The sequence below is a fragment of the Paralichthys olivaceus genome, chromosome 15, assembly GCF_024713975.1.
Source record: "Paralichthys olivaceus isolate ysfri-2021 chromosome 15, ASM2471397v2, whole genome shotgun sequence".
Classification (NCBI taxonomy): domain Eukaryota; kingdom Metazoa; phylum Chordata; class Actinopteri; order Pleuronectiformes; family Paralichthyidae; genus Paralichthys; species Paralichthys olivaceus.
In genome coordinates, this window is record NC_091107.1 from 19,680,908 (window position 1) to 19,706,730 (window position 25,823).

The 25,823-nt window shown below is 40.3% G+C and overlaps 2 protein-coding genes across 2 annotated transcripts; one reads left to right on the top strand and one right to left on the bottom strand.

The window, feature by feature from the left end:
* Positions 1–1,034: 1,034 nt before the first annotated feature.
* Positions 1,035–8,754, bottom strand: zbtb21 (zinc finger and BTB domain containing 21). The gene is made up of 2 exons (XM_020086138.2): positions 8,613–8,754; positions 1,035–6,146 (listed from the first exon to the last, which is right to left on the bottom strand). Exon 2 carries the CDS (start codon positions 6,142–6,144, stop codon positions 3,073–3,075), a length of 3,072 nt encoding a protein of 1,023 aa, XP_019941697.2. The 5' UTR covers positions 6,145–6,146; positions 8,613–8,754; the 3' UTR covers positions 1,035–3,072.
* Positions 8,755–9,403: 649 nt separating this feature from the next.
* Positions 9,404–25,823, top strand: umodl1 (uromodulin-like 1). Its single transcript, XM_069510236.1, has 17 exons — positions 9,404–10,573; positions 10,828–11,070; positions 11,344–11,502; positions 12,450–12,577; positions 12,800–12,986; positions 15,045–15,185; positions 16,190–16,462; positions 17,078–17,335; positions 18,012–18,124; positions 18,268–18,487; positions 19,460–19,597; positions 19,674–20,779; positions 20,879–21,039; positions 21,467–21,703; positions 23,950–24,106; positions 24,449–24,533; positions 25,038–25,823. Exons 1-17 carry the CDS (start codon positions 10,498–10,500, stop codon positions 25,229–25,231), a joined length of 3,876 nt encoding a protein of 1,291 aa, XP_069366337.1. The 5' UTR covers positions 9,404–10,497; the 3' UTR covers positions 25,232–25,823.

A 25,823-nucleotide genomic window follows, 5' to 3' on the forward strand; every position in this document is an offset into this window, starting at 1 on the left:
AAAAACATCCCGCAGGCTCGGGGTTGTCTGCCAACAGGATGATGTGTGCATTTTCACATTATTAGTTCTACTCCTGGATAAATAAACAAAGTACCATTTGCCTCACAAGTCACATCCATGAAACTGACAACTGGGTGATCATTGTCTGTGTTTATTAGTTTGTAAAGGGCTTTAAAAACATTTAACTGAAAACCTTATGTCTTATCGTAGATCACAGATTAAATGTGAGGACAGCAAAAATGTCCTTTCACAAGGGAGTTACTGTATATATCACTAGATCTAAGGATCAGTTCATTTTCAATCTTGTAAATGCTGCACACAGGCCCCTTTTATATCTGCTTTGAAATATTATGACAGGATGCCAAGTTAAAAATATTTCTTAAGTGATACATTTCAAGGGCTTAAGGACAGAGGATGTTGTTTACACTGAAGATTGTAAAGCCTCTTAAAGCAGATTTGTGATATTGAACAGTAAAAATAAATGTAATTTTAACATTTAAAAAATACTGAAGATATAGAAAATGAAAATATTAAGCAGTAGTTTAAATTCAGAGTTTCGGCTTTAATTTCTGAATGCTCTTCTGATTTTGACCTGCAAAGGCAAGTGGATTAATACTCCAGTGATAGAAAAAGTATAATCAACTACTATACAGGTCATTTTTTAGTAAAACTGCAGAACATTCACTGGTTATAGCTTGTCAAATGTCATCAATTGATATCTTTTCTCATCATACATCACAGTAAACGAATGTCTTTGGGTTTTTGGACGGAAGACATTTGAAGGTATAATTTTAGGCTATAGGGAATTGTATTGGACAATTGTCACTATTCTTTTAACATTTTAGATTAGATAGATAATTTGATGGAGAAGCCCCAGACTGATTGAAATGTGACAAAGATCAAGATCATTGAGTTGTTGAGGATCTAACAAACTTGGCTGTTTGGTTATGGTTTAAATTAGCTGAGGTGCTTAGTTACATAGACCTGAGGTAAAGTCAATACATGAAGTTAAATGATTCACACACCATATATGGTTGTACATGTATTCTCCATTGTTACTCTTTATTACAGAAATTAAGCACAAAGCTGTAGAAAAACCTAAACACAAAACGACTGCAAATTTCAAAAAGCAACAATAATACAACCGATGCTGATACAAATAGAACAGTATTCATTATTGCAGTGAGAGCACAGGAATACTAAAAAGATAAAACTTTTCTTTACTAACAAAATTGGTACAAAATCGCAGATACAAACACTTCCATATACACAATTCTAGTCGTTTATGTGAAACTTTAAAAGTGTTTCTCACAGGAAATTAAGAGCACTATTTCTCAAAACAGAATCTCTCCAATGAATTAAACATCAAAATGCAGCTGGAGTAGCTCATTTAGAGGAAAAACAAATAAAACATTTTTTGTTGAGCAATCAACATCTTCCAAATAGTAGTAATCTTAATAATTTAAGACAATCAGTCAAGCCAAAGCCAAAGCAGAATATACTGGTACGCGAATACAACTGTGGAACAACTGGAATACAATCAAAACACAATCTTCAGTAATAAACTTTTAGGAAGCAGAAACATTCTCTCACCATTAAAGAAAAGAATAAAGATCAGCCTCTCTCTTCTCCACTTTTCCACCAAAAATCGAAATGCCTGAGTTGTAAGTCGTCTGTTGTGCTTTCATGTGAAACAATATCGACAAAGCATTTGAAAATTTTGCATAAGGCCACCAAAGCATTGTAAAGCTCGGTTCATTACCATCTGTTCGATTGCACAAATCTATCAGTGTATGAGCATTTACATAACACTGCTAATGCTGCACTGGGGCAGCGGACTTTAGTGAATCAGGAGTAGAGTCTAATATACACAAATGTTTGAACTTTCATATTCATTCACTGAGTTTAACCATAAATTGCATTATGATACTGCAGTGTGCTTTTATTTAAGATCGCTGCGGATATTTCAGATTTCTAGAAGGTGACGTGATGAGCCAAATACTGGACTGATGTTAATGTAGTATTTAGGATACTATCAAATCAACCCTGACCATCTTCTTCACTGGTAATATTCCCAATTTTTACAAATAAATTGGTCTGAGCATCTTTTTTGTTTTACACTTGTTTTTCTAACATTTAGAAACATATTTATTTACCTGTTGAGAAACCCCCCCACAATTTTCTCAAATCTCATGACGTTTGATTGCACTGACTCATTCACTTGTAGAAAATGATTCACCAGACTGACAATAAGGAAGATACCTATCAGAACTGAGTGTAAGCGATGAATCAAGGCTGCATACTGAGAAGCATTGTTTGAAACCAGAGGTGTCTGAGGTGAGTCTGATGTGCAGTGTGTGTTAACATCTTTTTTTATACTGAAGGTCAATCAGTCTGAGGCTCAAATATGAGACAACAAATTTCAGAGGAATGCTAAGTATGAAGAAAGAAAATACATACTGCTCGGCCTAGTCATCTTCTTCTTTTTTTTTTTTTTAAACTTCTGCAGCCTAAAACATAGCTACAATTTTGGATCAAACCATCCCATGTAACAGAATCAAAGTGTTAAACAAAGTGCATATTGAATACATCGTTGAGGCCACCAATATTACCTTAAGGGATGTGACTCACATCAAGAGATAGATCTGACACAAAAGCAAAAAGCACTAATATTTAATTCAACTGCAAGCTCCAAAAGGTTTAAAGCACTTTTCTCACACTCTGAGACAACAGTGTATGTAGTTTTACCTCTGTTTGCCAACCGGTGCAACTCTGTACCTTGTTCCCTCAAAACACCTAGATAGATAAATACTAGTGGACAAGTAAAAGAGTTTTAAAACAGATCATTTTGAAAGGAAAATAAACTATTTCTGATCATATCATCTCACAGAGGGATCTAGCACTTGATTGCACATTCACGTTTACACCTCTAATGAGCATGGCCACTTTAATATATGACATTGGAGGCAAGCGAATTAGCTATACATTCAAAGTCTTCCTTTTGTAGGCTGAGGTGTGTTTATTTGAATATTCTGTATTGTCTCTCATGAAAAACGCACTGCTGTAACTTGTTTACATGTGATTGTGACTCTGCTCATGGCTCCAGAGACTAAAGGCCGTCTTGAAGGTCCTGTGACAGAGTTTACACATGTACTGCCTCTTAAACGTCAGGGCAGAGAGAGACGGTGCGTGGTAAAAGAGTGTGTCTGATTCCTGAGTGCCACCTGGATTCTCCATGCTGTCTGACCTTGACAGAGGGCTGTGGCTGCTGGGTTGCCGTTCTAGTTCGGGTCTCTTCGTCTTGCTCGCTGAGGAGCTGCAGGGCTCTGGGCTGCTGGACTCCTCGGCAAACTCTGCAGTAGCTGGTGCAGGCGGCTGCGTGGATTTCAACACGGTGGCCTGCGGAGAGTGGCGCTCAGAGTTTTGAGGAGTCATGGGAGGGGAGGGGGACAGGGGCGAGGGGTGTCTATCGAACTCTTTGGCTCCAGGTTCGTTTGCAGTGGACATGTGGGACTGGAAGTGGCTCCAAAGGCGGAAGTTGGTCCTGAAGGCTTTGTTGCAGATGTGACAGATGAATGGTTTGATGTGGCAAAGCAGCTCCTGGTGTCGTTCCAGGTCTTTGCGAGAGCTGAAAAGATTTCCGCATTTCTCGCATGGCCACACACCAGGCTCCTCCGACCCACTTTTGGCAGCTTCTGTGTTTTCCATCTCACTCACAGCCTCCTCTAAAGGCTCCTCCTTCACCACCAGTTCGCCATGGTGACCCATGCTCAGGTCCTCAGGCACATAGGATGATGAGTCTTCTGAATCATACATGTATGGCCCCGAGGAGTCACAATAACCAATGTTCTCTCTCGAGCTCCCAGTTGCGAGACGCTCATCACTGTAGTGCTCCTCTCTGAGCATTTCAGACGCCTCTTCACTGTTCTCCTCCTGCTTTAGGTGAATCTGGTCCTTCACCGTCATCATGTTGTGGTTGTGGACCTCCACCTGGTGGCGCCATATGCTGAAGGAGGATTTGAAGGTCCGCATACACTCCAGGCACGTCAGTTTCTTGTACTTACAGTGAGCCTCGTGGTCCCTCTTGACAGTTGGACTTGAGAATCGGAGGCCACAGTATGGACAAACAGTTGCATGTCGACAGCCCCTCTCATGATCACCCTGTTCAAAGAGTGACGACAGCTTCATATTACAGAGTCTACAGGAGTAAACACCAGTGTCTGTGTTCTTCTGCTGAATGATCTCATCCTGTTCCTGGTAGAGGATGTTCTCACTTGCGGTGTCCTGGTCAGATTTGTCTGTAGGATGTGTTCTTAAATGCTGTCTGTACTGAGACTGGAACACAAACACTTTCCCACAGTAAGGACATATGTAGCTGGGCCTCAATCTCTTCTTGTTAAGTACTGGAGATTGGAAACCCTGCTTATTCCTCTTTAACTTCCAAAGCAAAGCCTTCTTTATTTCTCTCTCGCGCACAATATCTATCAACTTCTTTTGAAATTTCTCATCCAGTACAGAGGAGCTGGAGGACGAGGCTGGGTTTTGTACGACACCATGCTGAGTTTGGCAGTGTGTCCACACTTTGAAGTTTGTATGAAATCGCTTGTGGCAGATGTCGCAAGCATACGGCTTTTCGGGATTGTGATACATATTTACATGACGATGTAGTCCAGCACTAGACCTGAAAACTTTCAGACAGTTCCAGCATTTGAAAATCTTGTTGTGAGAAAGCTCTGCACTGTTCTCATTAGATTCACAGCTGACACTCTGAGGTACTGTTTCTGACATGTTCTCATCCGGTGGGAGGGCACGTTCTTTAAAAAATTTGTTCTTCTTAAAGGGATATCTTCTGTTGTCTGGCCTCTCCTTCCTTTTCCCCAGAGGATTGAAGTCTAGCCTGGATACTTGGTCATAGTTTGTTTGCAAGTCTTTAAGATTGACTGGCAAAGAATCTTCCACTGTGATCCGGATTATGTCCATGGGGTCGGCGAGTGGACTGCTTGGCTCAGCTTTCACACTGACTTCTCTTTCTACCTGAGTTTCTTCATCACACATGCTGGGGTACTTTGACCTGAGAACAGGAGGAGATGCTTGTTTTGAATTGCCATTTTGAGCAGATGTTTCTGGCCCACACACTTTTGAGGCCATTTTAACAACCGACTGTTCTCGATTCTGAAGCTCCTTCAGCTCCAGCGTGGGAGAGAAGACTGGAACGGGGCTGTCCATGGATAATGATCTTCGGAGGAGGCTTTTTATGAGTGGCCCGCTCCTGTCAATGGTCTGGCTTGGCTCACTGGCCTGACCCTCAAAGGGCTCTTTGGTGTGGTAGTGCTGCTCCTGCTCCTTATTCTTCTCTTTAGTACCTGGGTCAGTGCCAGACTGCATCCTTGCATGCTGCATTTCAACATCACTGAAAGAAACGGATGATGTCAGCTGAGGCCTAACAGATGTGATGTGTGATGACTTCCCTTTTAATATGGAGGAGTAAGGATTAGTGGACTTCCTCTCAGCAGCTTCTCTCTGATCAGCTGATTTCCTCCTGATGGATTCAGAGTTCCTGACTGATTCATGCAAGTTGTGTTCTGACAGTGGCTGAGCAGACTCTCGAGTCAAGTGGGGAGATAATGATCTCTCTGATGTTTTTCTCTGATAATTTGAGCGAGAGGGATGGGTGGTGTCATTCCGCACCCGACACACAATGACACTCCTTGTTTGGACATCATTCTCATCCCCTTCAGAGAACGAAAGCCTTTTTCTAGACACACAGTACGATGCATGGGGTCGTGCTGACACAATGTTGGTGAGGAAAGGGATTCCAAGGCTGTAGCCCAGCTCTTGAATGGCTGCCAGGCTGCCTTTGTCCACAAAGAGTGAGGAGGAGTAAATGTAATTCAGAACCATCTCGAAGGCATCGGGCTCACAGAAGTCCAGGTTTACAACTTTCAGTGACTCTGCATCCATCCGTGTGAACAGGGACTGGAAATACTCACTGCTAGCAGCCAGAACACACTTATGGGCCTGGTACCTCTGGTCCGCCACGACCAGGACTACGTCGCACATCTGGCCCCGCAGTCGCTGCTCATTGAGAACCCCAAACACTGAGAGGGCATGGGAGGGGTTACTGTAATGCACTAGGCTCTCCATGGCTGAAAGAAAAGGAAAAAAGTATTATAGTTTAATACAGGAATGGAAATTCAAAGATTATCATTAAATTTGCACTTAACTGATTTGTGGTCAGTTTTCACAGAGACAAGCATCTCGAGATGATTAACTTGTGGAGCTGATCGGTCAAACGTCAATAAAAATATTGGGGGAAAAACACTCCTTCCATGATCTTCACAATTAATAGATAAACAATCTGATGCTTATCTTTCCCAGAATAATGATAAGCTATCATATCAGGTAGTATGATAAGTGACATCATGAAGAATTCACAACCAAATCTCAAAATTGCATCATGTATTAAAAGATACATTTTCCAGGTATCTCTACTATGAGATGATAGAAAGGACCCAAAGCTCATATAGAACGAAAAATCACTTATCATATAGTAGGATAATGACATAATCATGACATCACAATGAAATCAGTAAATGACTTCAAAAAGTGTAACAATGCATGATGACATCATATTTTGAAGTCAGAGAGGGATGTCGTATAGTGTAATAATTCATAATGACATCATTATGAAATGACATTATTACAATATATTAAAAAATTGGGGTATAAACAGTGTGTGCATGTTGTATGCATTAATAATGAAAATAACTGCAAGCCCAAGCCTTACTGTTAACACATGATGATCATCAATCATTATTTGATTCACTGACATTGTAAAGACTGTCATAATGAAACAGATTAAATTATATGTTATTGTTTGTACTGGATGTTGTTTATGATGATCACTAGAAGTCAGATGAACCTGTTTAATTACCACCACATTGTGCACAATGACTCACAAGTACATACACTGAGTATGTTTATGGGCCTTACATAAGGTTGGTAGTCAGAAAGCATGAAACTTGAGCGCTGTCAAATCAGCTTCGATAACTAATGCAGTAAGTTTACATTTAATGTAAAGGCTTTTCACCAATGAAGATTGTGCAGTCGCCCCCAGAACTATCACATCCTGTTGACATTTGGCTTATTATTTTTAGAATATAGTACATACTAATATATACTTGAAACAGATCATAAAGACTCCATAATATAATTATAATATATACTATTTAATATATGAATATATAAATAATATAAGTCACTTTCCTCTATATTCCTACAGCACCCTGATTACCTAGACTTGTGTTAACTTATATTTTATTGAACAACATTATCTAGTACTTCTTTTGCTTGTTTCATATTTGTATCATACAATTGCTTATATTTTACATTTGCACACTTTCCTTTGAGAATATTTATAACAGGCACAATTTGATGATGACACCAACACGGTCATTATCATTCATTCTTTTCATTGCTTCAATATTACGGATATTACAGCAACATGCACCATGTTACCAGTTAAAGAGGTACACCTGACTAAAAGTCAGTCTAATGCAAAAGTCGTGCAATAACTCTTCTCCTTGAGGAACATCATGATAATCTGGAGAGGAGTTTGTGGTGCGATGAGAACATCACTAAGTTGATAGGTAAGGTGATAAGAGAAATGGCATTAGATTCAGGTAAATAAGTATACTTAATATACTGGTAATAGAACACGTTTGCATTAAACAATGACAACAATTTATTCAAACTGTTGCATCGGTTTGTACACAACACAAGTCACAACACTGCTGCGTCTGTAACATAGTCACAAACAGATATTACAAATGAGAGGCATCTGTGGAGTTGAAATGTACTTCTCTTTTCTGTTGTTTCACACATAAAGCACGTTTATTTTGAAAACTGTGACCGGAAGACACGTTGAGTGGAGCCACCGTGGCTCGGATAGGTTCATTCATTGAGCAGAACCCAACACGCAGCCTGTGGCCTCTTCGTGTCAGCTCGAGTCGCAGAGCACCAGTGATGTTGAGCCGCGTCAGATATGAGGAAGTCGAGTCAGGCTTTCAGCATTAGATCATCCATGAGACGTGGCTCCATTTCTCAGGACAGAATAACTTCTCCAGCCGAGATGTGTGCGGTCAGGTCGGAGACCAAGCCCGGGGTATTGAGAGCCGCCTCTCTGCCTTCACGTTACGACGCACAGTGTTGATCGAGAACGGGGAAAAGTTGAGCGCGGTTCCCCGGTGAGCTCCGCGGTGATCCAGGAATGAAAACACGGCGCGGTGCCGACCGACTGCGGCCGCACAGAGGAGCTGTTGCGGGGTGGGGAGGGAGGGGTGGTGGAGGGGGGGGGGAGTGAATTAGCCGCTAAGCCCCTGCTGGAAGTGGAGGTTTCTCTCCAGGTTGTTTGGGTTTGTTCCGTGTGTTGCGTCCCTGCCGCGGCTCCGTCGCTGACTAACAGGTTGCGTGTGCTCGGGTTTACCAAGCAGCGCTACCCCCCCTCCAGTTACGTCAGGGAGGAAAAGGAAAGAAGCTGGTTCTTATCAGCGCTCCGTCAGCTGCGCTCCCCGCTGCGCTCCCCGCAAGTTTCCCAGTGTGTCCGCACTTACCCTGCACGTCGTGGACACGCTCTCTCCTCCGCACCGCCGCCACTTTCTTCACTGTTGTGTCGCTTTCTGCGCACTGGTCGTGATTCCATCCATCTTGAATTTGACGTCATCCCACACCAGGGATGAGGTCATCGCAAAGAACGCTCGTCACGTGCGCCGCGCTGTGATAGGCTGCTCGGGGGGAGCAGGAGGCGGGACTAAGGGAGAAGTCGACGCCGAGGCTCATTTAAAGGGATAGGTCATGTTTTTGATCTAAACTGTCACTCATCTGTTTTTCACCAACCTGTTTGTGCTGGGAAATGGAAACTGATTAAATTGTGAAAAGTTGTATAACGTTGTCCTCATTTCTGCAACACATCAAAGTAATAGGAAGTTTATAACTATGTATTTGTTAAATCACATGTGACAGTTTAATGAATACTTATCATTGTGCTTTCTATTTTAGTTATGTGCTTGTTTTTAACGATTTGTATCCTTTTTTAAATGATTGATTATTGTGTATGATATTATTCTATACAAATACATTTGCCTCATAAGTATCTTATACACACACACACACATCCATCCATCCAATGCTGCTTTATTCATTATCATAGTAATCTCTCTATCTGGCTATATGTACATATACATGTATATATATATATAAATAATGAATGAAACTTATTAGGTGTGTGACTGAATGGAAGTCATTCTAGCATGGCGGTGGATATGTGTCATTATTGGCATCCAGTGGGGATTCGTTGCCATGTTTATTTGGCCTACAGGTCTCGTCCTGCAGCCAGTGTTGTTATCAGTACCTGGCAACAGTCTTGTGACCCAGTCAGCTGCAGCACTTTCATTGAATGCACCGCCCCTCATAATCTTGATTTTCATAGAACATTTCATTCTATGTTTTTGTGTGAAACCATTTCATGTGTTCTGACCTTAGATGACTTCTGCCTGTAGCCCTGTACCTTCCTACATCGACATGTTCCAGTGCACCAGCTTGTGCCCAGTCACCATGGCACACCCAAGTATAATTAGACACATTTTCACACCTCATTGCTATTGAATTACTCAGTGATTATACTAATCACTGCTGTTGGATACAAATATGCATGAAACAGATTACAGAATGTAGAGGAACTGTTTTATTTAATCAAACACACACATAGGATAACATACATTGATGATGATGTGACGACAGAATCTTGATCTTTTTTTAGAACACATCTCTGACAGACTAAGCCTCCTGCTGCTCCTTGATATCATGAGAATGAAGACATGTGGGAAAATGGCAGGGAAGTTCTCACTCCTCCTTACTTGACATTAATGGCTGACACAGGCTGTTAGTGCCAGCAGCATAGCGAGCACTGCCATGGTTACCTGTGTGGAAACCAAGTCATTAGGGACTTTGACTCCTCCCATCCCTCATCTCTGTCTCCCTAGCATCATAAACATGTTTACTGACCCAAATACTGCCAAAAATATGTAAAATGACAACTAATTCCTACTACAAAAGAGAAAAAAGGCATTTTAATTTGTAAAAATCATGTGAACCAAAGGCTTTTTCATCCTGTGATATACACACTCACTTGTCATTGAAATTATGGCAATGTGAATGTGAAATTGTTTAAGGGCTTGTAAAATGCAAAATGAATGCAATTTCAATACAAATAGATAAAGTAACTCCAGTTATTCATACTCATCTAATACTTACCCACTGGCTGCCATGATTTTGTTGTCCGTCAGGGACTGATGGTGCAGCGAGGGGAGGAGGAATACAGAGCCACAGAGGATTCGGTCTTTGAATACACCCTGAACAGTTAGTTAGCATCATCTCATAGAGAAACATGCACGTACAATGTGGTCGTTAAATATAGGTTTGAGATTCTGATCTGTGAAAATGAGTTGGACGCTCTCCATCTGGTTGGCTGCGGCTCTGATGGCTCTCTTTAGGGGACAAAACATTGAGTATGAAGGTAGGCCTCTATACAGATGACAGATTAACATGTTACTGATGCATCGTCATGAAAAATATAATGTGTAAGAGTAACTATACTTTTTGCTTTACCTATACAATGCATTTTTAACATATAGATGTGTGATGTAATACTTTATTAAGGAGTTAAAATCAAGGTGGAGTGTTGGTGACATAAGAGGTTACAAGATGTCATTAGGTAGCCAGATACTAACTACTCAGGAAGTTAAATTGACAAAATATACTTTATTCCAGGAAATAGTCTGTCTCCATCTGGCTACCATCTTTGTATTCACAATGAAACAAGGATTGTGAGTTACCTGGTGATGCACAAGGTTCCATATACTGTGACAAAGCCCTGTGGCGGCTGGCTCCTCTGGAAGACATGTAAAGTGACGCTCTACAAGATGGTTCCTCAGACAGAGAACAAGACAGTGACGCAGCAGGTCACCAAGTGCTGCGATGGCTACGTACAAGTCGGTCGTTACTGCGCCCTGCGTGAGTATACTGGACATCATCATCCATGTCTGCGAGTGAGGATGAGAGAAGAGCACAAATTGTTCTGTTTGCTCACAGATTTCAGTCGCGTTTGTGCTTGTAATATTTGATGATATAACATCATTAGATCTTGGGCTGTCAGACAAGCAATCAGCTTGACCTTTGTGTGTGTGTTCTTGTGTGTTAGACACCAGATGGAAGCGCAGAAACTATACTGCAGCAAGTATCTCTGCTAATATATGGTGTGCAACCTGTTATTTCCTTTGAATGAAGCTGTAAACAGGAGTGGAGAGCTCATCGCCAAGCCAGGCTCCTGTCCAACTGCAGATGGACTTTATCCCGGATCAGGGGACTGTGAGTGGGACATGGACTGCCCAGGCTGGCAGAAATGCTGCAAGAGACTGGGATGTTCTCTCTGCATTCATCCTACAAGTTAGTGCACATTCCTGATTGTTATTCATTATTATAAACTGCCTTGTATGTTTTCTTTGCTAAATTCATGTGTTAAAGGGTTAAATTTGACCCAAACCTCAGTGGTTTTAACCAGGCAGACAGTGTCAGACAGTACATCAGAGGTTTGCTGATTTTACTGAATGTGAATTTCCATAATTTTGTCTCAAAAACCAACACAAATAAATCACAAACATCACTGCACATTTGCTTTTGCATATGGAAATTATGAGGGCATTTTTTTTGTGGGCAAAAATGTTTTTGTTTATTTGCAGCAGTGACTGTCGTTTCATACTTTGTCAGACGAGTTTATTTGCTGGAGTGTTTGGGATGCATTTTTCTATATCTGGTTTTATTTCAAATTCAGTTTGATAGAATTGTGACTTTGATCATTTTACATAGAAAAATACACCATCTTAAAGGTCCAGTGTGTAAGAATCCTCATGATGTTTTCACTAGTTCGTTTCATACCCCAGAAATCGCCCTTTTCATTTAAATACTTTATATTTACATGGAGGGGGTCCTCTCTTCGGAGGCCGCCATGTTTTTTACATTAGTCCAGACTGAACAAACTAAACATCTATTGAGTTTTCATGACAACTGAAGCTACCACAGGTTCTTTTTCATGTTTGGAAGGAGAGAGTGAGGTGAGGGGTGTTCAACATGCAATTTCAACACTAGATATCACAAAATTCTACACACTGAACCTTTAAGTTTTTCATGCAAGCTACATTTTTATAATCAAACAAGTAGTGGCAACATTTCTATCAAACATGGGAAAGGCTTTACTTTTGACCTTGAGTGAATTATAAGTTTCCCCTGCCTTCCATACAATATTCATCCAGCCCCAGATACCACAGGTTGCAGTGAGAAAATATTGCTTATTCTTTGTGATTTGGATGATATGAGACTTTTAATGTAACTTTCAGGTTCAGCTAATTATTCTGTGAATGGAGAATATCAATGGAATGTGACCGTGACGGTGAAGACAGATCACCAGCAACTGTTGTCCAAGGATAAAGGACTTCTGAATCACACACGATTACTACATGCAATGGTAATACTACCTCAAATATTTCAAAACAAACTTTGTATGTATGATATCCGTGATAAGACTATGCTATGAAGACATCTGGCTGGTTATGCCACTATGAATGTCACAATACCTGATCTAATAATGCAGCTTGTTGGGAGGTTGCACATAGAAGATAAACCAAGGTTTCATCAGAGGTTAGCCTTACTTTTCTTCTTTCGTTTTTTCTGTTTCACTATCACTAAGGTGACTGGAGCTTTGCAGTCTGATGAGGTTTCGGTCCATTACCTCAGCTCGTGGCCTGTGCATCCATACAGGACTGCAACGTCACTGCTGATCGTCTGCAGCTCCACTCTGTCCCCGCACAATGTCACATCAAAGCTGCATCTGCTCCTCAAACACATACAAGAGGTGTCATCTGTAACTGTGGAAGGTGGGGAGGCTCAACTGTGTTTGTCTTCATCAAGCTGCACAGGGATTTTTTTTTTTGTCCTTCAGAGAAATGACATTCTTGTAGTGTTGAGAATGATTCATTTTGAAGAGAACACAGTGTTCAGGAAAAAATGACTCAGTCGCACCACAGTTTCCTTCTCCCACCACTTCTATTTGAGTGGCAGTCATCTGTGGGATGTTTCCTGCAATAGCGGAAAATAACACCAGAGCGAGTGCAACACACACACACACACACACACACACACTCACACACATTCACACACATTCACACACACACCTACACACACGATATTAATCATGAATCTGAATCAGTCACACTGTACATATTTGCACAAAGACCGCAGTCACAAGCTCTCCATCACACAGACACAAACATCAAACTGCCTTCAAAATGTTCCCTCACAGGTGATTTCCCCTCTACACAAAAACAAATGCATCCTATGCCAAAATGATAACGTATCATTATTGTCGATCACCTCAGACAAGTGAATCAATTTCTCCTATTTTAAGCACTCCCACCTGAATGCCTTACAATCACTTTTCTAAAATCTAATTTGAGCACTTATCATCTCAATATAAATGTTTTTCTCTCAATTATGTTTCTGGCTTGTTGTTTATCACCATAATAGTATAGTTTATATTCGGTTTTGACATTATATCTTCTAATTATTACTCCTTAACTCATCAGCATAAAGTTCCAAGTTGTAGGTTTGATTTTTAACACACAGTCGCAAAATTGCAATAAGGTAATTGGACACTTGGACACTAAATGTTTATTGTGCAGCTGTAGACAATAGCCTTTTATTCACTGGAGCTTTATACAGTATACTGTGGTGCCATATAGTACTCTTGTTGCTATTATTATAAATATTATTATCGTTTGTTTTACCTGCCCAGGAACGACAGGTAGCAAAGTAGCTGCTCACTTTTTCTGGTGCAATTGCTCTGAATTGTATATTGTCCCAGTACAAATAATCTATTAAAAAAAGATACGTTTAGATTAGAAGATAAGGAAAATAATCATGAGGCCTAAAAGTAAAAATCCAACAGACAGATAATATCATAGGTTGTGATCTTGCAAGAGTTGGGTAATACTGAAGACCAGGATGTGTAAAAATAGATGTGGGCAGACACGTGTGTTTGTCAATGATCAAGAGAACAGTTCATGTGTTCAAAAGGAACACAAAAACAAGTTGGTACAATGTCTTATGGCTGAAACAAAAATCAATCTTAATCAAAAAGACTGAAGGAGAAAACTGTGGAGGAAAATGGTACAGTTCATGACATGAAGCAAAATGATAATAAACATACAGACAAATCAACAAGAGCTTTATATTCACATTAGCTGGTGTCCAATGTTAGCTGATGAGAGATCAAATATATTGTTCAACCGTTAAATATGGTTCCACATTCATCCAGATTTGAACTGTCCTTTGTCTTTCAGTGCAGTGAAATAAAAACAGTTTGTCAGATATGACTAATGAACCTGGATCACCGCAGAAGCACATCATTCTGTTCATCATTCTGTGTGAATATGGGCTATACAAAGTGTCCGCTGATGTGTGTGGGTTGAAGACTTAAGGCAGTGACTGACTGCAAGGGATTTTCCACAGATCATGTGTTTCTGTCAGCCCCTAAACATTGAAGTTACAGATCAAACACAGTTCTTAACATAACATATTTGTGACATTTTATTTTGGGAAAAATCTGTGCACAGCTGAATAACAGGCGCGTCTGAGGGACTTGCAACTGGAGAACAATGAGAAGAACTCCAACAAACTGTCTCGTTTACTGCTGAAATATTCACCAGTTACCTCGATCAAGGTCAGATTGATGGAAACGCTGTTACCAGTAAACGTTTCAGCAGCACGAGAGACTGTGTGGGAGTTCTTCTCATTGTTGTCATACTGTCAAGACGTAGCACTTTATTTAGAGTGAGGAAGAACAAAAATATGTGACTGTCCAAATGCCTGAGATTTGAACTGTATGTATGTAACTGTAATTCCAGTCCAACCTTTTCACGTGTCTGTATTTGCAGACGTAGACGAGTGCGTGCAGTCTGCTCTTCATCAGTGCTCCCCTCAGGCACAGTGTAACAACACAGTGGGATCCTACCAGTGTACCTGTCACCAAGGATACGTTGATGTTGAGCCTAGCAACCCAGGAGCCCATTGTACAGGTGAAACTGTGTGTGTGTACATGTGTGTGTGTTACTCATGATGTGGGAAAGGGGAAAGAAGAGAAGCAAGTAAATCCTAACATTTTAAGGTAAAAACATGTTTTAAACTTAAGTTTAGGTTTAGTTTTAAGTCTTTGGGTTAGAGAAATAGTATTTGTTAAGCTTAAAGTTTGAGTGGCTCTGTGTGAAAGTTTTTGTCTGCGTATTTTAACCCTGCAATACCCTTGCGACCTGTCGACCCCTGGACGTGAAACAAGTAAGTCCAGAAATACAAGTCCAGTGGCCTTTGTACACACATGTGTTGACAATATATATAATTTGATTGATTGATGTATATATTTATCATTCATCTTTTATTGGCGGAACATGGGTGGGTGCAGTGATTAGTTCTTTTGCCTTTCTTTGAGGAGTTCTCCAGACAATTGATTGGAGAATGGTTGTTTGCCTCTGGTTGTGTCTGACTCATTCACTACCCCCTACTCACTATATAGTGACTTCTCTGCAGGACTATGTGGACCATATAGTGAGCTCATTTAGTAATAATGCTTAAGGTAAAAGGCACATAGCAACCTCTACAGGTTGGTCTCCATTTTTGTCCTGTCAACGCCGTGAGCACAGTGCATGATGATATATGTTGCTCTATGAGTGACCATTGGTTGTACAATACTCTTCAAGATTCACTATAGGAAACAATGAGTCCACTATATGGGATATAAAAATGTTCCTCAACATTCGGACAGCACGACACAATGGCTCACTATTTTTTGGATTAGTGAGTGATTTTGGACACAGCCTACCTTTGTTTGTGTTGTGACGGGCTGGTGACCTGTCCAGGGAGAATCCTGTATCCTGCTCAATCTCAGCTCAGTTTGTCTCCAGCCCCTTGTGACCCTCAAAAGGATAAGTGGCACAGTTGGATGGATTTATTTTAACTTTAAAAAGATTATGATGTATGGATTGAAGAAACATTTCTTATCATTGTTCTCTGTGCTTTGTTCTTACAGCTGGTGACGGTGTGTGGAGCAGCACAGAGACCCCGCTGACCCACCTTCCACCCATGACCACAACCTACACTCCAGCCCCCAACACCACACAGGGGCCTCCGGGCAGCAGCACCGCTGTTACCTTCAACTCCTCTGAGATCAGCATGACTACAGCTCTGAATAATACAAGCTCTGTCCCTTTTACTTCATCACATGCTCTGCAGTGGACGAGCTCTGCACCTTTTACCAGCATGAGCTCATCTGAGGAGTTACCTCTGTCGACAACCACATGCTGTAAGAAATATTTATTTGTCTTTGTCACGGCTGTGTCAATCTCTAATTTCATAATTAATGAGCCAGCGTAGGTCCAAATGCAAAACTACTCCTGATGTCTCTCATTCTTTCTTTCAATCAATATTTGTCTTGTTGATGTAAGTATGTGCCCTTTATTTATTATAAAGTCTGGGGTGGATCCAGGAGTGGGGTCAGCTAGAGGGACACTGGCCCCAGCTGAAATCTTTTTGGCCTCTGAAGTGCCCCTGTCCTGTCAGCTTTTTTTTAAAGTGCTTGAACGAGGAAAATAATTCAAATGTATTGAATGATGTGTGCTTTGCTGAACACTATGGAGCTTACAGTTGACAGGGAATGTCTTAAATGTGCACCATACTGTATCAGGAGTTGTTGGACATATCATTGGGCCCTCTGTGTAAATTGTGGCCCCTGAATTACTAAAACCTAAGATCCGCCACTGCATACAGGCATGTAAATAGTATATTCGATTTTTAACTGAAATCTGCAAGAAAGTACACCAGCATATCTCTCAATAAATGTCCCTGTTTAAGTCTGTTGAATAAATCAATAGACCTGTTCTCTGCCCCTATCTCTCCCCTCCTTACCACCACCTTCCAGCTCCTCCCAGCATCACCACCTTAACGTTGTTTAACGTTACTGGAACCTCCCTCTGTGTGTACTGGTCCAGCCAGTTTCGGACAAACCAGACATACCGGGTTGTTCTGAGGAAGGGGTCAGAGGTCATTCACAGTTTGGAAACCCATCAGACCATGGTGGATGTGAGGGAACTGCAGCCTGGGGTGCTCTACAACGTCACTGTCACTCCTAGTGCCTGTGGAAGTGAAGGGGTCACCACACATGTATTGGTCAAGACGGGTAAGAATGAATTGTTCCGGTGGCTTTGACTAGCAGACATAATGACTGTCCTTTCTTAAGCATATAGGTAAGCATATATACAGTTGTGCCATGAATTCACAAATTACAGCAAATTATTGTTAAAATATATCTTAGAATATTTTTAATGGTAAATGTCAAACTGAAAGTGCTTCACACAGCAAATCATATTCACCCATTCACACGCACATTCATCCGAGCGCTACTGTATGCTGTACTTTACTATCACACATCTACATTAGCACTCTGACAGAGTAGCTGAGGGACACTGAGCAAGCAGAATGGAGGAGCTGGGGATTGAATCATTAACTTTCAAGTTACTGGATGATCCGCTTGACCGCCTCAGCCACAACTATAATAAAAATAACAGCTATTAAGTTACTGCTATAGCGTGAATATTAATTTTTATTTAAATATTAAATAGTTGTTTTTTTTAAGGACAATTTCCCTCAGCCACAGGAGAAGAAACTGACTTTCTGATTTGTTTTTCAATGAAAGGATGCAACCACAGATTCTTACCCTAAGGGAATGGATATGTAAAGTGATAAATTTCCCTTAATGACTAAAGTGTGATGAAGGAAACCGTATTTAGCCAACAGGCCCAAGGCTGGTGAGACAGCTGACATTTAACTGAACAAAGTAAGGCTTTTCTTTGTAGATGCTCAGACTCTTGACGCCACAACTCGACTCACCAACATCAACTTCACCGCTGACCTGCACAACTCCAGCAGCCAGGCCTATAAAAACCTCAATGCCAGTATCATAGAGGAGGTAGGTGCGTTACAAGGCTCATCTACTGACGGAGTATGAGCTTTGAAAATAATTTCACACGCTTTACACATAAACATTTTTAACAAGGCAAGCTTTATTGTTTCACCAACTTAGACTGATGTGCTTATCTCCGCCATAAACAGATCTACCAGTCTCTGTCTCCAGAAATGAAGGCCTTGGTGGATTCTGGCCAGGTGAGGATTGAGATCAGGAGCTTTTCAGCGGGCAGTGTGGTGGTCAACTTCACCCTCATCCTCATTCCAAGCCAAAGCCACGACATCAGTAATGTGTCAGTGGCTCTGCTAAACTCCCTGATGAACAGCTCCAAATACGCTGTGGATAGAAACAGCACGAGCATAACTGGTACGTCGTTTTACTCGCTGTTCTAAAAATTTGACTGTTGAGAATGATCTTAATGCAACTAGATTAAAGCACAATTAAATTAATAGACTACGGTCACTGGTCATAGGATACACTGGAACATTCTTTATGAAAGGAGATATCAGTAAAATGATTATGCAGCCTTTTGCAAATTGATTCTCTCAGCATCATAATTTGTCCCTAGGTATTGTCTTTCACAACTTTTGTAGACCTCATGACATTTCCCATCAATCTAAAGAAAAAGGATTAAAGAAAAGACTCTCTTTTGACTTTTCAACTGTAGCCTGAGTTTGATTTGACACATCATGTTTAGAAGAGTAACTCAGCAGTGATTATGGAAAACTCCTAATGATGTCATCCTGGTTATCCTGGTAAGGACTTGAAGTTGTCAAACAAAGACGACAACTGTTTTGTTTTTGTTAATATATTTTCAGGAAGAGTTTTGAATGTTTATTTTGGTTGAAAAACTGGAATTTCTTTCAGTTTTGTGCCATATTGCAGGTTCCTTCTCTGTGATAAGAAGCTATCAAGACATTTGCTGAAATATAGAGAAGAGCAGTTGTAGTAATGACTATGATTCTGATATTTATTGTATATTAATAGGCCTACTGACATTATTCCATTGTGTGCCAGGGCAGCTTGTGTTTGCTTACCAATGAGGATTCATATGCCATCAATTACAGCTAATGCTAAAATGCCCCAGATCATGTCATTTGCTTTCACAGTTTTTACATCGGGTTCAACCTTAATAATTTAGACCTGGACTAAGGTAATGGTGACAACTCAAACGTAACTCAGAATCCATTTCAGTGACCTGAACTTGGATTTGAACACCAGGAACTCAGATTCAAGATTTAGTAACTTGACTGCGACACTGATGTAGAGGCTTGGTCATGTGTGGTTCTCAAATACAATATAATACTAAAAAACAACATCAATTTTTTTCTTTTGTAGATTCTAATGAATGTGAATCAGGGGAAAACGACTGCTCCCAATGGGCTTCATGTACAAACACCGTGGGCTCTTACACATGTGATTGCCTGGAAGCGTTTATAGACAACAACCCAGAAAGGCCTGGGCGAGCCTGTCGAGGTATGGATTGATTTCATACAGATCTAGTAAAGAGAATATCTTTGTGTTTTGTAACGCAGTATCTTGTCTTTTGCAGTAAATGCTTCCTCGGAGACAATCACACCATCACCAATACCTGCAATATTCTCTACAGCTGGCACAACCCCTCTGTCTCTAATGACACCCTCAACCAGTGATCCAGCTTTAACCACAGTAACAACCACTCCAAGCATAACCACTGTCATTACATCAACAAGTGAAATGGTTTCTACTACAGCTACACCCACCACAGTGGTTTCAGCCACTTCTACAGTCACAACTGTCACAACTATAGGAGTCCCAATTACAACCACCGCTCTAGCTACCATTACTCCTGGAATGACATCCACCACTAACCCCCCAACAACACCCACTACCATGGCAATAGCTCCAACAACCATGACTACAGCCCCACCAACCACCACTACTGCTCCAACAGCTATGGCTACAGCTGCAACAACTACGGATAGTGCCCCAACAACCACTATTACTGCCCCAACAACTATGACTTCTGCCCCAACAACCATGACTACTGCCCCAACAACCACCACTGCTGCTCCAACAGCTATGGCTACAGCTGCTGCTGCAACAACAATGACTACAGCCCCAACAACCATCACTAATGCCACAACAACCATGACTACTGCCACAACATCCACAAGTACCACCCCAACAATCACCACTACTGCACAAACAGCCATGGCTGCATTTACAACAACAACCACTACTGCTCAGACAACCATGACTACAACCCCAACCATAGCTATGACCCCAACAACCATGGCTACAACCCAAACAACCACAAATATTACCCCAACAACCATGACTACAGCCCAAACAAACATGATTAGGGCCCCAACAAACACCAATACTGCAATGACATCCATAACTTCTACTCCTTCAGCTACTGTCACCAACCCAACTGTTGTAGCTGCTACAATCAGTGGTTTTGCCCAAGGCACTGATTCTGTGCAAGGGGCCATGTCAGTGCAGTGCAGGTTTACTGCCATCACTGTAACAATTGCCAGAGAATTTCTTCAGAACACCAAAATCAGTGAAGGCGCCCTGTACTTGGGCTCGCTGGAATGTGGCGTCAACGGAGGCAATGCCACCCATGCCCAGCTGACCGTGGCCTGGAATGAGTGCGCCACTATACTTACACATGTGGGTTTTCTATTTTTATGCATTTGCTCTTGCTCTTTCTTTGTCTCTACAATTGAAGTGCTTTCAACCCAAACTGCCTCCAACATTTGTTATTTTTAGAATGAAACCTACTACACAGTATCTGTGACCCTGTTCAACACAATGGATCCATACACCTCACCCAGTGGAGCAGTGGAGGTACCCAGAGTTCGGCTGGAGGTTCCAATCTTGTGTCCCTACAAGAAGAGCATGCTTATCTCTGCTGACTTTGGCTCTATGGGGTATGCTTAACATGCTGTCTGTCCGTTGTGTTTTTAAAGGAATGATGGACTATATTGGCAGAGCACAGGAGAAGAGATAACAGTATAGTAAAAATAAAATTTTATTTAGAAGTAAAGTTGCCAGTCAAAATATGCAAGCAGCATACTCAGGGTTGAGAGAGATGAAGTGACTGAACTGCTCAGAGGGATCAGTTCACACCTGCAGTATCAAGAATGAGAAATTGAGAAACTGCACTTAACCACGTTCATGTGATTAATGTTTGTACTGTATCTGTGTCATAATGTTGCCTAGAAACATGTTTCTAAAAAGTCTTAGAACAAAGGACACTGTGTTTGAAAATCTGCTCAAAAAGCTAAGAGTTCAATTAAGGATTGTGTGGCCAGCTGAATCTATAGCTAAACATGTTTTGTTGTCACCCATCCACAGGTATGACATTATTAAAGATACCCTCCTGGGCCTGGGGTCGTTCCATGTGATGGTGCGGCTGATGAATGGGACAGTGCCTCTGCCCCACAACTACAGCTTGTCCCCTGAGGACGTGGTGGTGGTGGAGGTCAGCCTGAACACCTCCTCAGAGCAGATTAAAGTAGTCATCAACAAATGCTGGGCTACTCCCACCCCGAATCCTGCAGATACCCCCAGCTACATCTTCATTGAAAACAGGTCTGTTTCCACCTCCAGCACAATGTCCCTGTCCCTATTTTGATAAGGCTGCTGTTTCACTTAGATATACAGTTTCTATTATTCAATTAAAAATATAAATGGAGCTGACCCTAAATACTTAAAAGTCCAGTGTGTAAGATTTAGATGAAAGGGATCGATTGGCAAAGACTACAAAATAATCCTAGTGTGTTTAATTTATTGTTGTTTTCTTTACCTTAGAATTGTCCCTTTATATTTAAATACTTTATATTTACATCGGGAGCGGGTCCTCTCTATGGAGGCCGCCATGTTTTTTGCATTAGCCCAGACTGGACAAACTAAACCCCTTTTGAGTTTTCATGACAACTGAAGCTACCACAGGTTATTTTTCATGTTGGGAAGAGAAGGGTGAGGTGAGGGGTATTCAGCTGCAACATGCATCTTCACCACTAGATGTCACTACATTCTTCACACTGAAAATGATAGGATAATATAACCACTCCAGACCCCTTGAGATCCCTGGGGAATGGTCAGCTAGTGATACCCAGGGTCAAATATTGCCCAATGCATACCACAATTTTAATTAATTTAATTATCTTGCATATTTCTATCTATTTTATTTGTATTATTCCAATACTTTAAGTTAACTCAAACTTTAACATTTTAAGACAATTTAATTTTTATTTCTTCTCTACCTCTTTTATTCTTCACTTTGTAATCTTTTGCCTGAATAGTTTGTATTTATATTTTTAACTGATTTCTTTTAATTTTGTCTCTGTGTTTTAAACGTCCCTGTACATCGCCTTCAAACTACGTATGAAATGTGCGTTATAAATAAAACTACCTTGCCTTTAATAACTACTAATTATTTTACAAATACTAGGAATGCTACTACTGCTACATTACAACCAATACTACACACTTCAGAATACCTGAACCTAGGAGTCACACCCTACAGATGGGTCCTGGCATTTCACAGATTGATATTTGAATTGTTATTTTGTTCGAAACATGCTTTTTATTTATAAATTATGTTTTAAGGCTTGATTTCTTAAATGTTTTATCTTGAGATTCCCAATTTGTTTAATTGTGTCATAGGGATAACAAAACAGAACATATGACTATTATTGCAAGAAATTTCAAATTCATATTAACATAAATAAAACCACTGCTACCAAGGTCTCTCTACATTTCCCCCCATATAGTCGCTGTGGAGCTCCCTTCATGCTTTTCAACATAAAATACCGATGGAACTGGTGCTCAGATTTCCATGACAACACTAATTGCTGGGTGGTCTTTGAGACCTAAAAATAGTTTCACAGGCTAAAAAAAAGTTGAATACACGTGCTCGGCTTCATGAGCTGTAATCTGCTACGTAAAATCTGTAATGTTGTATGAAGACTCCCACATGTTCTAATCATAATGAATCAACCAAAACTCAGTATTCAAGCTCAGAAAAAAACCCCACAGAATACTAAGTGTGTTGCTTTTTTTCTTCTTGACATTTTTTATACCTTTTTCTGCTGAGTCATAGAGGATTGATACAACTCTCTAATCTGTCTGTAGAAAATAAAGCTACAGCTGCTGACGGTAGCTGCTGCTTCATATTTAAAACTGCAGCTCAACCTGGAGAGTGGCAGCAGGTTTCACCTGACTCAGCTGAAGTTCATGAAATCCGTCTACCAGCACCTCTAAACGTATAATTAACACATAACATCATGTTGGTTTTACACACAGTACCATGTTTTGTGATTATTTACACTCTGACTTCGGTGTATGGACTATACCAACAAAATAATAACCTGTGTATTTTCTAAAATACCAAATTATTCTTTTAAAGATAAAACAAGCATCGTTGATTTCGTTTTGTCCTTGAAAAGTAAAAGGGGAGACATTGTCTGATTTACAGCTAGTGGCCTCAAATGAAACCAAATTGATGTAGATTTTTTTTATTTCTATTGCTTTACACATATACAAGCGATACAAATTAAAATACACATTTCAAAAATGGTCACTCAGGTCACTCTCCAATGGAACTGCTGGTTTAGATAATTCAAATAAAAGAAGATCATGAAGGAATGGAGGGAGGATCTTTTTCAAAGAACTGTATACAAAAACCTCAAATCTCAAAAACCATGTTGTGACAACAATAAATCAACAGTCAGCACATTACTGTCAGTGACTCCAAGGCACCTTCGAATCATGTAGTGAGACACTTTCTACCCACATCAAATGCAGTCATACTAAAAAGACACTTCTCTCCACAGCTGCTCCCTTAACACGTACACCCACGTGTTGATGAACGGGAACTCCAGCACATCTCGAGTGTCTGTGCAGATTTTCTCCTTCGTCAACCTGGATGTGATTTATCTGCACTGCCAGATCTACGTCTGTGTGCAGATTGGATCAGACACCTGTGTGCCTGTGAGTACATCCTTTTAAAAACCTGCAAGGGCTCTATCTATCTATCTATCTATCTATCTCCATCTATCTATCTATCTATCTACCGACCTATCTATCTATCTATCTATCTATCTATCTATCTATCTATCTATCTATCTATCTATCTATCTATCTATCTATCTATCTATCTATCTATCTATCTATCTATCTTTCTATCTATCTGTCTATCTATCTATCTAACTATCTATCTATCTATCCAACCATCCTCCTATATCATCTTCCTTTCTCTATCTGAGGAAAAGATAATCTCTTTTTGTTTGAATGTTGAAGAACAGCGGAGGATTCTATTGTGTTTTCTTGCAGGACTGTCTGCAGAGAACAGCTCGATCCACGAACAGAATAGGAACAGCTTTCGGTTCCTCTGGACCTCTACAAAGACTTTTTGATTGTGAGTGTTTTTAAACCTTTCACTCTTCTATTGTGATGTGTGAGTCTGGTAAAAGAAGAAATCCACCTGAGGTAACAGTGACACGCTCAGCTCCTGCTCTGCCTCTGACGAGCTGACTTGCTATAGCAAAGAAACCATTCAAGCCTTCAGTTGAATGACGCCTGTAGTGCTGCTCTCTCTATGATCAGTCTGGTGGAGAGGAAAGTTTAAGAAGCTTGATAGAAAATATACAATCTCAAAACCCAGGTTGATAAAACATTTTTTTTGTTATTTTCATTTTAAGTGAATTATCAATTATTAATAATTGCTTTTTATTCTCATAATGGACTCATGAGAGAATTCAATATTCAAATGTTATCTTTGTGTAAGCATGCTCAGTAGTTTGGTTTATATATAGTATATATTGATGTACTATTTCCTTATTCAGGGTATTGACCTTTCAAAGACATTATCCTCTTGACTCTATATTTACTGATTTTTAACACTTTTATCTGACTCATGCAGTTTCAGACAACTTGGAGCAGGAGTATGACACTGTTCATATTATCGGCTTCGCCTGCCTGGGAGTCGGTCTGTCGCTCCTCTTCATTGGCGCCTTCGTCTGCCTTTACTACTACCAGAGGAACCGCATCGGACACTACAACTTCAGTGCCAAACCCAAGCAGGAGAACTTCACTTACCTTGTCTTCAACACCTAAATCACAGAAGTAAACCACTCTCAATAACTTACTTTACTGTATCGTCTCCACTAGATGCCACTGTTTGGCAGTTCTCACATTAGTTCTGATTAAAATATGACAAATCTTTGCACATGGGAAAATAAATAAAAAAGTACAGATGATGTTAATATTTACCTGCCCACTTTATATAATAATATATATATTAAAATATATTAAATCATAGAAGTTGTTGTTAGTTTTACACTGAAATGTCAAATATAGAGAAAATGAATATTTTAAAATGTATTTGTAACATATTTCAAAAATGTTTTAGAAGCAACAGATATGCTGATGGAGTTACAATCAGAAAAGTGAAAACAGACATATGATGTAATGACCATATAAATATATGTGACTATATATAACTGCTACATATCTACAGTATGTATAAATGATCATCTTCATGTAGTCCAATATCCTTACACCATGAACATTTCATTTTAGCTGCTATTTTCTTTTCACCATCACACGTTCAGTGAACTGTTTGTAATCCGTCTGAAATATTTATTCTGTTCTTACTGGAACAGACATTATTTGTGCTGTGATAATAAACATGTTCTGTATGAACGCA

Bases quoted from the DNA above. Each gene is read 5' to 3' on its own strand.
- zbtb21 (XM_020086138.2), bottom strand. From the start codon at position 6,144: ATGGAGAGCCTAGTGCATTACAGTAACCCCTCCCATGCCCTCTCAGTG.
- umodl1 (XM_069510236.1), top strand. From the start codon at position 10,498: ATGAGTTGGACGCTCTCCATCTGGTTGGCTGCGGCTCTGATGGCTCTC. The intron at 18,125-18,267 runs GTAGGTGCGTTA...CGCCATAAACAG, and splicing joins ATGCCAGTATCATAGAGGAG to ATCTACCAGTCTCTGTCTCC. The intron at 21,040-21,466 runs GTATGCTTAACA...ACCCATCCACAG, and splicing joins GCTGACTTTGGCTCTATGGG to GTATGACATTATTAAAGATA.